At 36.2% G+C, this 13,970-nt stretch overlaps 1 protein-coding gene across 1 annotated transcript in view; it reads right to left on the reverse strand.

Annotated features, from left to right (window-relative positions):
* Nucleotides 1-13,970, reverse strand: part of MMS22L (MMS22 like, DNA repair protein) — a 191,066-nt gene that overhangs the window by 13,525 nt on the left and 163,571 nt on the right. The window contains exons 19-22 of the mRNA XM_042781136.1: nt 9,012-9,181; nt 5,134-5,345; nt 2,604-2,660; nt 2,299-2,462 (exon numbers count right to left, since the gene is read on the reverse strand). Coding sequence (XP_042637070.1) covers nt 2,299-2,462; nt 2,604-2,660; nt 5,134-5,345; nt 9,012-9,181 — 603 coding nt within the window. The remainder of the gene's footprint in view (nt 1-2,298; nt 2,463-2,603; nt 2,661-5,133; nt 5,346-9,011; nt 9,182-13,970) is intronic.

Genomic DNA, 13,970 nt, shown 5'->3' on the forward strand with positions numbered 1-13,970 from the left:
TAATTTAAGTACACTTTCAAATGACACTGTATCACTTCATGGCTCATGAAGGTAGCTTAGAGTAGAGTATTCCCACTGCCTCACTCCTTTCCCTTTTAACATGCTGTCATTTATTTCACTTACCCATAATGGTATAATCATACAACATATTGCTAATAGAATATTTTGACCAATTATCTATTAGCTCAATTAAGAGTAAGAAAAATGAAAGATTTTATCTCACTTTCATTTATTCTTCAATACTCTTTCTCTTTATGCAATCTGAGTTCTGATCTATACCATTTTCCTTCTCTCTGAAAAACTTCTTTAACCATTTCATTCAAGACAGACCAACTAGCCACAAATTCCCTCAGTTTTGTTTGTCTGGGATTTTTATTTTATGCAGATTTCTTTTTCAACAAATGTACTGGGAAATTTTTTTGGAGATTTACAACACTTTGAAAAATCTCACAGATGAACCATGTAGCCTAGATATACTGAAAAAATTAAAAAGAAGTTAAATATGTCATGAATGCATGAAATATATACAGATATTAGCCTATTTTAGCATTTACGACCATAAAATATATAGGATCTCTGGTGGTGTAGTGCCTAAGGCATTTGTCTGCTAACCAGAAGGCTGGCGGTTCAAACCCACCAGCTGCTCCTTGGAGGGCAGATGGAAGGAAGGTTGGGCAATCTACTTCCATAGTGATACTGCCCCGGAAGCCCAAGGAGGGGTCGCTATGAGTTGGATCCAAATCAACGGCAGTGAAAAAAGAAAACACACAAAATATACACAAATCTATTATAAAAAGTTAAAATTTACAATTTATGCACACATACACTTACAGACCATACCAAAACCAAAACCAAACTCATACCCTTGGAGTCGGATCTGACTCATAGCAATCCCTCCTTGGGTTTCTGAGGTGATATCAACTACGGAAGCAGGTTGCCCAACCTTCCTTCCGAGAAGTGGCTGGTGGGTTTGAACTGCCAGCCTTCTGGTTAGTAGTCAAATGACTTAGGTACTATGCCACCAGAGCTACATGGTGTCATTTTCAGTTGAGAGAAATGTAAGCAAATATAAAGATGCAGTATTAAATCACAACTGCATAAAATTACCTGTAGTACATATTGTACTCATAGCCACCTCTTACTGCTATTATGGTGAGCCCAACTGTTGTTGAGTTTCCACTTAAATTGCTGTGTGATGCTAATCATCTCCACATGACCAGTTTCTCTGTCCAGTAAATTGCTTACTGCAGTAAAAAATGATGAAAAAGTTGAACTGCTTGCTATGTACCACAAATTGAGGTCTGGAGCTGTGGTTGCCTGCCATTTCAAGATAAACGAATCCAGCTGCAGGACCATTGTAAAAAAAAAAAAACAAAGAAGAAAATTTGTGAAGCCATTGCAACTGCACCACCAGGCACAAAAACCTTGCACTTTTTGTGAAGTATTTCATCTCGTATTGAAAATGTAGCTTTTATGTGGGTGCAGATTGCTATAAGAAAGGCATACCTATAGACTCTAATAAGACTCAAGATGAAAGCAAAGTCATTATATGATAACTTAAAGCAAAAGTAAGGCAAAGGATGTAAAGTTGAAAATTTTAGTATCAGCAAAGGATGCTCTGATAATTTTAGAAAACGATTTGGCTTTAAAAGAAAATATGTCAAGATAATAGGAGAAGCAGCTTTTGACAACCAATAGGTAGCAGATGAGTTCCCAGATGCCATTAAGAAAATCACTGAGAAAGGATACCTATCATAAATGTACAGGTCTTTAATGCAGAAGAAAGTACCCTATTATGAGAAAAAATGTCACAAAGGACATTTATTAGTAAAGAAGACAAGTAAGCACCAGGATTTAAGGCAGGAAGGGACAGACTAACTCTATCTCTTCCTGTTTTTGTTCAAATGTAATCGGGTTTATGATCAGGGCTTTTTATTTTATTGGTAAAGTTTCTGGTCAACAGTAGCCTATTAGTAGTTAAATTTTTGGGGAGTCAGAAGTTATATGTACATTTTCACCTTGGAGAGAGGGACTGATACCCCTAACCTCACTGTTCAAGGGTCAACTGTATTTACTCTCAGATGAAACACAACCCAAACTAAATTGAAACATAGACATTTTTAACCATTTTTTTTTTTAATGTTCAACTTCAATTATCCTTCCTTATCATGGTATAAACAAACAAATGTAAAATAACCACATACTTCTGTAACTATCGATTTAACTAATAGGCAAGAATAGTTTAACTTGTGAACAAAAAAGGATGATAAATGTGAAGTAACATACATACAAACTAACCTTGGGGTTCATTGACCAATACCAAGCATTTTAAGACATCAGGGAGGAGTAGTTCAACATCATAAATGTCTGTGTTAGTTTCCTTGGAGAGTTGGAGAATAAAGGCCAAAATGGATGCTAAGCGAGGTGGGGGTGAGGATCCTTTAAAATGAAAATAGGACTTCCTGAAAATAAGCAAAATTTTGTTTTTTATTTGGTTTAAAGTTTCAATAGAAGAGAACCAAATGTCATATATTTTAAAGATACTAAAAAGATTTACTCTCAAAATAAAATGCAATTCAAAAAGAAGAGTATGTATGTTTTACCATGCTACTTTCACACCTAAGATTCCAGAAGCAATGACTGCATGTTCTTTTGACGTGGTCTTAGGAACAAAACACAGTACAGAAACAATCCAAATTTAAAGCAACATGGTTTTAAAATTAATAAAATCAAAACAGGAAATGAAGAAGCTTATTGTTAATTTGTTTTTTTCTAATATAGTAAGCCTGATCTCCTCTCTCTCTTTTGAGAGCTGTTCAAACGACCAGTCACTCTTCAGAAGGCAGACTGGGCAATCTACTTTCATAGAGATATTGTTGTTGTTGTTATGTGCCATCGAGTCGGACCCAACTCATAGCGACCCCTCCTTGGGTTTCCGAGGCAGTATCCCTATGGAAGTAGATTGCCCTGTCTTCCTTCCGAGGAGTGGCTGGTGGGTTTGAACCGCTAGCCTCTGGTTAGCAGTCAAGTGCCTTAGGCACTATGCTACGGGAGCTCCCCTGAGAAATCCAAGGAGGGATTGCTATGAGTCCAGTAGACTCGATGGCAGTGACAGTGAGACTGAGATTGAACCAGAGAGCGAGCGAGCGAGAAAGAGACGAGAGAGAGAGAGAGAGAGAGAGAGAGAGATGATCATGGGCCATACAAATAAAAAAAAGAACATTTTTTTATTGTATGCTTTTTAATGCTCTGGTGGCATAGTGCCTAAGGCATTTGACTGCTAAGCAGAAGATTGGTTGTTCAAAGCCACTGGCCCCTCCAGGGAAGAAAGATGGGGCAATTTACTTCTGTAAAGATTTACTGCCTCATAAACCCAGTGGGGGTCGACTCGATGGCAGTGAGTTTGGTTTTTGGTTTAGTTAATGGTAAAAGAGACCTGGTGGTGAAATGGTTAAGTGCATGGCTGCTAAGAAAGGTTGGCAGTTCAAACCTACCCAGTAGTTCTGTGGGAGAAAGACCTGGCCATCTGCTCCTGTAAGGACTACAGCCAAGACAACCATATAGGGCAGTTCTACTCTCTCCTACAGGGTAGCTATGAGTCAGAATTCATTGGATGTCATACAACCATAACAACATTTAATAAGAAAGTCAATTAATGTAGCCAGAATCCTAAACTCCAGGGCTAAACAGTTTTATGACTTTAAGGATTTAATTTCACTTTAGTACTTGTCCTTTGGTTTATACTAAAACTACCTGTGCGATGTCTTGAACACAGTGATAGATTACAACAATCTTATTGGGAATTCAGATAGAGACAAGGCAAAAAAAAAAATTATGATTCTGCAAATTGAGTCTCAGAGAACAAAACTTAAGAAGCAGGAAAGAAACATTATGGTCACTGAGATATCAGGTACAGTAAGGGCAGAATTTAGCTCAGAGGGATAGCATTTTAATAAAATAAATAGTATGAACAAAGCTGTCATACAGAAAAGCACAAAGCATTTTGGAGGGGCAATAACTAAACCAGTCTCCCTAGAGTTTGTATATGACCCTATATTTAATACATTTAGAAAAGGGAGGTGACAGATCATGGAGAACTAAAGAATACAGAATTTATTCCATAGGCAAAAGGGACTGTCATAATTGGACAGTGATTTAGGAAAAGCAATGTAGGGGTGTACTGTAGGCTGGACTGGAAGAAAAGACTATTGATGGTGAAAGTGGTCCATAGACTCTAGCAACAGTCTAGATGTAAGGTGATAAGGAAAGGGAGATATAAAAAGGGAAGGAAACAATCATTTGCCAAAGGAGGGCAAAGGAAAGGGATTAAAGAAGATAAAGCTCTCAAACCTGAGTAACAGGACTCTAAGGAAAGGGAGATGTAAAAAGGGAAGGAAACAATCATTTGCCAAAGGAGGGCAAAGGAAAGGGATTAAAGAAGATAAAGCTCTCAAACCTGAGTAACAGGACTCTAGCAAAATAAAAAGGTCAGAAGATAGAAGGGATTTTAGATATGGAATTCTATAATGAGAAGAGATGGCTATTATCTGGTCATAATATTATCAGATTATTAACAAAGTCAGAAAACCAATCCTAGATTAGAATATCACAAATTAGAAAGTAATGTTATATGAAGCTAAATACTACATGAGGACAAAGAAAAGATAATGTCTATTACTGAACCTTCTAAAGTTGTAGTTAAAAGGGTATGGAGTTTAGTAGAAAACCTAAGAAGTTATATTCATTCATTTGCCTAATTGGAAAACTGAGCTATTAAGACAAAGATTAGATGAACAAAATAGGAGTTCATACTGCTTTTCTTTTTTAGTGTTCATTTTTGTATCTATTTGTATATTTATTTTATAAAATATAATTACTGTATGTCTTCAGGACATACATAATAAAAACAATATCTAAGAAAAGGAAACAGAAGCAATCTAAAAAACACCTCAGGCTGTCATGAGCAGATGTCATTTTACTCAGTTCTTAGATAATGTTTTAGCAGGAAAAAAAAATGTTTCTAACACTACTAGTATTGTAAATGTTGTCAATATTCTTGAAATGTTGCTCTGTTACTTTTTAACAAAGATTAATAAACTGGACATCCCACCTATTTTTAATATGTAGATGTACCTTATGACTTGCACAATGCATTTCTTTAGAGACGACATTGGTGGAATAGTGGCTGACTTTTTCAACCCCAATAAAACAGGATGTTGTTCAACACCTAAACCATGCGGTGAAGCTGGAAGAAACCGCCCAATATACTGCTCAATAACATTTCCAAGCAATTGATTCAAGTAGGTATTTGAATTTTGAGACTGGCAACATACGATACACATGCCCTACAGTAGAGAAAGAAAAAAATAAGAAGCAAAGTTTTAAACAATAAACAATATTTAGGAACTTACCAACATAGTCCCCAACATTCATATTCATATAAGAAATTAAAAATTATCACAGTCAACAAGGACACCTCACATCAACAATAGATAATGCTTATACGAACCTTAGGGAGTGCTGAGCTTAGGTAAAAAATATGCTGCATATCTAACCAAGCAGTATCTTTAGGGTATGGAACCAACGCAAGCGCAACCATTCCTGTGGAGTTGGATCCAACTCATAGTGTTCCCTCCTTGAGTTTCTGAGGTGGTATCACTATGGAAGTAGATTGCCCAACCTTCCTTCCGGAGAGTGGCTAGTGGGTTTGAATCACCAGCCTTCTGGTTAGCAGTCAAAATGCTTTACGCACTACGCCACCAGAGCTCCCTTAGGGTATGGAAGCTTCATCAAGGTCACACAGAGGTCATAGTGTCTTTTTATATAACTAAAGATTTAATTCCTCCCATTTATATACAGTTAAGGAAGTATTTTCATATGGATTATAGCATTTAATACTTAAACAATTAAATCAATACCCTGAAAAATAGAAATGTTTTCCTTTCAATATTACTAAATATTCCATTTTCCTAAATATAATTATAATACCAGAGAAATAATTAGAAATACCTGTTAATCAATGCATTTAAATTATTTACCCAACAAGAAATTTTTAAAGTTTATTTGTAGTGAAAAAATACCATAGAGCTATCAAAACACTGGCAATTGAAAGTAGCAAAAATCTGGAAAAAATAAAATAATAAAATAAACAATGGACTCCTGTCTCCCTATCTCCTTCTTATTTTGAACACTGTTGTTTAAAGAATAGCACATTAAATCAAGAAAGATAAAGTAATCAATGGATATTGTTCGAAAATTCTGAAGAGACTTGGGCATCTTGAAAAAATTAAAGATACAGCTCCAAATCAATTGTGCTAATAAGGTCATTCATCACATTTTTAAAATTTACCACTTTCGAAGTCTAAGAATTCTTACTAAATGGGTTGTATGGCTTTAAGAGGGCCACAGGGAGCAAACACTCTAGACTTTCCTGTTGCCCACAACTCCCTCCATCCTTCCCCCCTTCTGTAAGATTAGCAGGCTAGGCTGTGCTGGGGCTGCCACCATCTTTATCTTTCACAAGTAGACAAAATAAAGTTTGTTTTAAAGTATGTTATGGATGCAAAATTAAAATGTATACTTAAAATTTCTCAAAAATCTTCAAATTCTGCTAAAAAAAAATCCATTTGTGAAAGAGACTGCTTATTACCTAATCAAAATCCATTCTTCCCTTCCTCCTCAACTTCCCTTGCTAAAGCCCAACTTAAAAACTACTTATCTTCAGTATCACACACTAATGAATAATCAAGAACATTCTTTCTAAATGCCTACTAGACGTAGTTACCTAGGTATTTCATACCACCTCAAACTAAAGCTGTTCAAAAATCAATTCTTACTTTCATCCTCCCTGCATCTCTAAAATTCTCCATTTCAGTTAGCAGCACTACTATCTCAAGTGAAATAAAACAAAATCATTGCTGTGGAGTCAACTCCAACTCACAGCAACCCTGCAGAACAGAGTAGAACTGGCTCATAGGGATTCCAAAGCTGTAGTCTTTAAGGAAGCCAACTGGCACATCTTTTTGCCAGGGAGCAGCTGATGGGTTTGAACCACAAACTTTCAGTTAGCTGCAGAGTGCTTAACTACCAGGAATTCTATCTACAGGTCAGCTATTCTGAAATCTAGGAAGTATTTCATACCCATCTGTTCCTCCAAAAAACTCACTCAGCAAGTCTTTTTGATGAGCACTCCTGAATGGCCTGAATTCTGCTCTTAGTTCAAAACCTTCAGATAATGGTTACTGCAATGACTTACTCACTGCCCTACAAGTACCCAATCTAACTTCCACACGAACTATCTTAGATGGTGCCACCAGAATCATCTTTCTAAAATGAATATGTGATTGCTTCCAAATGCTCTTTTTTTTTTTTTTTTTACGTTCTTCGCTTCTAACACTAGGAGACCATTATTAGCTGCATCTTAGATGGCGGCTTGAAGGTTTTTAAGACCCCAGTCGCTACTCACCAATGTAGGATGTGGAGCAAGGCTTTTATGTATTTTGTTGTGTCAATTGAGTCTGGTGTCCCCCAGGACTATGGTCCTGAGACGGTAGATTTATTGGATCTGTCTCCCATAGTGTCTGGTTGTCTGTGAGGGATTACTCTATGTCTGTCTTCTATTGTTTCTGTAAGGACTGTGGGTATTTTGTATCACTTGTATCTGTGAAAGATTAGCCTCAGCTGAATCTATCCTTGGTCTAGAGTATACTTCTGTTTACTGACCCCCGTCTGATCATCTTAGGTGTTTATATGTTTATCTGTAGCCTGGTGTTTGGTGTTAATGGCAATGCAGTATTGTGGACACATTGGTTGGTATTAGCATCTGCTGTCTATCTCTTATGTGCACAATTCAGTGTCCTCCCATTTCCTAATGTTATCATGGTGGTCACAGATAAAGGGCATTTAGAAGCAATTAGCCATAGGACACGATGGCCCTTGAGACCTGAAGAACTAGATGGTGCCTGGCTACCAATGCCAACCACTCAGGAAAGAATCAAATCTGGAGATCCTGGATAGAGTGGGAGAGAAAATGTGGAAAAAATTCCAAAAACTCAGTAATGACCAGAATTACTGGTCAGATGAAATCTGGTGAGACCCCTAATACTATGGCCCTGGAATACATTCTGCACCTGGAATAAAATGCACTCCCAGGGACTGGCTCTCGCCCAATAGTTAACAAGACGTACATGCAAACCACTCAACCCAAGAAGATGCACCCACATACTCTATGGTAATACATCCCTTAGAACAATAGACCACAGGACACCAGAGCACCAACATTCAAATTGAGTAAATATAGGACAAACAGGAGTACATAAATATGAGGGGCATAGGGGGAGGGTTACAGCATAGGGAGGGGAGGAGACTTGGTTAGGGTTGGACATGGTAAATGGGGAGTGAAACTAAATGTACACATTACATTGAATGTAAAACAAGCTCAATCAATCATTTTTCACGCAAAATTTACCTACAGTCTCCAAGCAAAAGAATGAGTCCAAACTCACCTGTAAGGCATATAAAGCCCTCCACTGTGTTGCTCCTCCCAAATGAATACCCACCTCCACCTACACCAGAATGATTTGCTTTTCTCCAATGTGTCATATTTTCTTAATGCTCACACCTTTGCATATACTGTTCCCTCAGACAGGAACTTCCCTCCAACTCCTACCCACTTCGCTTTTACACCTAATATCTTCTACAGGTCTTCTCTCTCACATCTATCTCCTCATTCCCAGTCTAGTTAATAGATAGCCGAGGCCTCTTAAGAAAAACAGCACACTACCCTAAGTGTCTGTGTTAGTCGGCTTCCTTTAGACCATAGGCTCCTTCAGGGCAGAGACTTTGCCTTTTTCATCTTTGTTTTCAGAGGCAAACACAAAAGAATTCAAAGATTGTTCAGCGGATGTACCATTTGAAATTACAAGCAGCTTTTAAATCTCCTTTAGTCAACGATGTTTTAAGGCAAAATTTCAAAAAAAATATTTATTTTTAAGCAGACACATTTACTATACCTGGAGATACAAAGGAAGACTCTTCTGAATCGCTGTCAACATAGCTGCAGGCAGCTCCTTTTCTTGCTGTAACACTGTATGTGGGAGCAGCAAACAATCTATGATCCGGAATAGTAATTTTTGGGCTTTAGAGGTGGCAAAGATTTGTGCCCATGATTTAACAAGAATTCCTAACAAAGAAAAACAGAAAGAGCAGTTATGGCTATCTTCTAACCTGAAAAATTTATCATTCCAACAGAAAAAAAAAAGTATATTTAAAGCAGATAGGGCCAAGGTAAACAAGGTTGTAGGAGGAAACATATAATAGGAGTCAAAAGACCTATGTTAAGTCACCTATATCACTGAACAGTTAAATTTCTCTCAGAGCGCTGAGCCAAGAAAAACATGAATTTCCTGAGCAGCTGGTACTCATATGTAACTGTACACGCATATGTAAATATACACATAAGACTAAACATACACACACACACACACCCTATAACTATATAAGTATACACTCATACACACAGTATGTAATTTATGTATCATATGAATATATAGATTGAATTTTGAAACTAATCAGATTTCCCTTTTTGCTTTGGCTGCTAGGATGCTAGAGACAAATTTACAATCCAACTTTAGAACAGTGTAAGATTATAAATTATGCTTTTATTTGTATACTAACTTTTCCCCAGGCTTCATCATGCTACTCTACTTTTATTTTCTAGACAATCTTATTTCTCTATATTTTTATTTTACATATAATTTTACAGGCTTTCTCAATCTAGTTTTCAACAATGAACAGTATAATTAAATTTAACTAATAGAAAAATAAAATTAGCTGTACACGTTGGAGCCATCATTTAACCTCCTTGATCTTCAACTTTTCCATCTTTCAAAAGATGGTAATAGCAATAAAAATACACTATATTATTTTGATTCTCTTCTTATTCAATGTAAACAAATAAAACCAGTTGTTATTGCGGTGATTCTGACTCATGGCAACACTATGTGTATCAGAGCACAAGCGTGCTTCATAGGGCTTTTTTTCCTAAGTTTTACTTATTTTGTCATCGTTGCTGAGACTATACACAGCAAAACATACACCCATCTAACAGTTTCTACATGTACAACTCAGTGACATAGATTATAGTTTTTGAGCTGCAACCATTCTTACCCTCCTTTTCTGAGTTGTTCCTCCCCCATTAATATAAACTCACTGTCTCTTAAGTTTCTTATATAATCTTTCGAGTTCCTGTTGTCAATTTGATCCCATATGGATAGATCTTGAAAGAGCATAATGTTCAAGGCAGACTTTTTTTTTTTTTACTAGTTAAGCTAAACTACTGTTTAATTTTAAGAAGACTTCAAGGGCATTTTCTGGTTTAAGGTTTAAAGATTATCTCAAGGCAATAGTTTCAGGCATTCATCTAGCCTCCATGGCTCCAGAAAATCAGAAGTACATGAAAATTGGAATTCTGTTCCTCATTTTCTTCCTTTTAGTCAGAATTCTTCTATAAAATCTTTGATCAAAGTTCAGTAATGGTAGCCAGGAACCATCCAGTTCTTTTGGTCTCACAGCAAAGAAGGCAGCTGTTCATGCAAATCCACTCATTCCATTTCCTCCTTCTATTCCTCACTCTCCCTTCTTTTTTGTTCCAGGCAAATGAGAACATCTGCTGTGCCTTGGATGGCCATTTTTAAAATTTTAAGACCACAGGCTCTATACAACGAACTAGGATGTAGAGAACACACTAAACATGCTATTAGTCCCATTAACTAGGATGTCCTCAGAAACCAAGACCCTAAAACTCCAAACCAAGAAACCAAATCACATGAGGTTTTTGGTTATACATAAGTAACCTCAGCAAGTACTCTTTTTTTTTTTTTTTTTTTTCCTGTCGTTGTGGTCTCCATAGGGTTTTCAATGGCTGATTTTTCAGAAGTAGAGTGCCAGGCCTTTCTTCCAAGGTACCTCTGGGTGGACTTGAATGTCTACCCTTTTAGTTAGCAGCCAAGCATATTAACTGCTTGCACCACCCAGGGACTCTATAAACAAAAAAAATGAGTTTAAACTGTGATTCTGAAAGAAGAGAAGAGGACTTCGTTACTATTTGAAATATATTATGATTTTCTTTATGCTAGGAGTTTGTCAGTTGCCACATTTGCTTATTAGTAAAGCTTAACAAATGAATATCCTTTGTTTAATAAAGCAATTAAAAGCAGGTATATAATTTCCACTAGGCTGTCCTACTGCTACTGAGGTCTTTTTTCCTGAAAAGCTAATTCAAAAGGAGATCATCCAATAAACTATATAAGCACTTGTCCAAACAACAGTGGTACATTTATTACATAAACTTATATATTTTATTCCCTTTTAAGAAATGAAACTCGAAGTCATTTTCATAAAACAAAAAGTTTAAAATTCAAGTTCTGAAGGAAAACAAAAATATGCTTACGGGAGAGTATATTGATGTTTTTAAAAACTCAACCAATAATCACTTCCAAGAACAACAAACAGCAACATTAATCTTCTGTTGTAAAAGGAAATACAAGAATCAATCATAAAGAAACACAATGTTCATTTAGCAATATTTTAAATAATGCTGTCTTGTTCTCATTTCTCTAGTAGGTGGAAAACTAAAGTATGACAGCAATGTGAGAAGAACTCACTTCCTAACTAACATTAATATATCCGTAAGAGGCACTGCCATTACCACTGACATCTGAAATGATTCATATCACTTGCGGGTGTCACACAGGCATTACTTACAAAGAGCAGGGACCTACCAACCAAAAATGCATCATCTATCCTTATATCCCCTGGTACAATGGTTAAAACCCTTTGCTGAAGACTTTTAAGTTAAATGAGTTCACAGAAAGCAGAAGCGATACATTTGTTTTACTGCCATATCAGACTCCTGCTTTTTTTAAGTTTCAGTAAAGAATATTTGTGTGTCTGTGTTAAATATACAAACAGGAAACATAAAGAGAAAAAAGTTTCTTAAGTAAAAAATTTGGAAATATTTAAATACATAGTTGCTTTGCAGAAAAACAATCTTTTTCCTGACTATAAACATTCTATATATTTACTAACAACCGGAAATATACAAAAATATTATTGTAATGATAATCCCATTACCCAAAGGTAACCAGTACAAAAATCCTTGTGTATTTACTTCTTTTATTTCTACATATATATTATGCCTTAAAAAGGGGAAGAAGGGGTGAAATTATTCTAATATATATTTTTAAAAAGTGCCTTTATACTTAAAAAGCAACTTGACTCATTTAGGAACATTAAAAAATACATTATGTACTATTAGCTAGGTTTATAAAATTAAATTGCAAAAATACTTATTTAATATATGCCATCTCCTACACTGGAAAAGCTCTTTAAACTATTTATCTCATTTCCCAGTCCAGTGCCTGATACACACTTAGTAAATGTTGTTTTGTTCAAAATACTATATGAGGAAGGGAAGACATGGTCACTACCATTGAGTGGGGGGCATGTCAAATACACAAAAATTGTAAGACAGGAAAACCTATGAAAAATGCCATAAGAGAAACACCAAAACAAACAAACAAAACCCATTGCCACTGAATTGGTTCCAACTCATAGAGACCTTTTACGACAGAAACTGCTCCAAACGGTTTGCAAGGCTGTAAATCTTTATAGAAACAGACTGCCTCATCTTCCTTCCTCGGAGTGGCTGGTGGGTTCTAATCACCGACCTTCTGGTTAGCAGCCCAATGCTTTAAACACTATGCTACCAGAGCTCCTAAGAGAAATATAGATGAAGTAACATGAGGGAGATCAAGTCTACTTGGGAAGACAGGAAAGGTGGAGTTGGTCACAGAAGGATCATGGCTAGAATTTCAATAACAAAATTAGAAGAGGAAGAATGGTACAAGAGAGAAGAACATACCCCAAAGGAAATGTATAGAAACAAAAAACTATGGGATATGGAAAATGAGAAAAATAGAAACATAATTTAAAGAGAAAGAAAGCTGAGGAAATTACTGATGGATTAACTCTGACTTCTCAGAAATTGCTGAGCTACATTTAAGACCTCAGATGTCTTCATCTGGGGTGGGATTTTATTGACAGTTTTGAGCTTTCCACTATCAGTCTTGCACCGCTACAAGTAAACAGCAGAGTGCCCCCAGTTTGGAACTGGCAAGGTAAATAAAGAGCAAAGTGTCAGCGGCTACCCTCTTGCCCTCAAATGGATATGAAATCTCAACCCTAATATATTTTAAACAGGTTCCAGTTCTCAAAGTTTTTTAATTGCTGTATTTCCATTTTATTCTAATCTTTTCACACAAAGGTAGTCAGTTACCTCTTCCTAATTTCTAATAAATAAATGGGCGACACTGTAGTAGTATACCTACTCTTACTTATTGATGTTCTTGCTGTCCAATATTTTGCATTTCTGACAATTTTGTGCATTAATGACATACATCTTACAGTAATGAGGTGAAGATAACACTGATTGTGATGGCTAAGGTTATGTGTCAAATTGGCTAGGCCACAATTCTCAGTGGTTTGGTAGTTATGTAATGATGTAGTCATTCTCCATTTTTATGTAACAAGTCTGTCTTTGGAACTTAACCAGGTCGACAAGTGAGGAGTGAGTGTATGTATATTCTATGGTAGGCTCTGAGACTGACACAAAAGGACGGAATACAGAACTATCTCCTACTAAGTCAAAAATCAACAAGGGAACAAAACAAAGAAGGTCCTCAATTCTGCATAAGGCGAATTTTATCCCAAATTTTCAGGTCTACATATCACCAACCCAAAATGATTTTGCAGTTCGTTATAAGGCTATCATATATTTTTTAAAAAGAAACAGAAAAAAAGACATAGCTTGAAGTCATACACTCAGCTTAGCAAAAATCTAAGTCAGGACACTCAAAAAATTTTTCAGAGCGAAGTAATTTATAGGGAGCTCTGGTAGCATAGTGGCTAAG

This window comes from Orycteropus afer, unplaced genomic scaffold (assembly GCF_000298275.1).
Source record: "Orycteropus afer afer isolate SDZICR_OR568_19922 unplaced genomic scaffold, OryAfe1.0 scaffold00087, whole genome shotgun sequence".
In the NCBI taxonomy this organism is placed as follows: Eukaryota; Metazoa; Chordata; class Mammalia; order Tubulidentata; family Orycteropodidae; genus Orycteropus; species Orycteropus afer.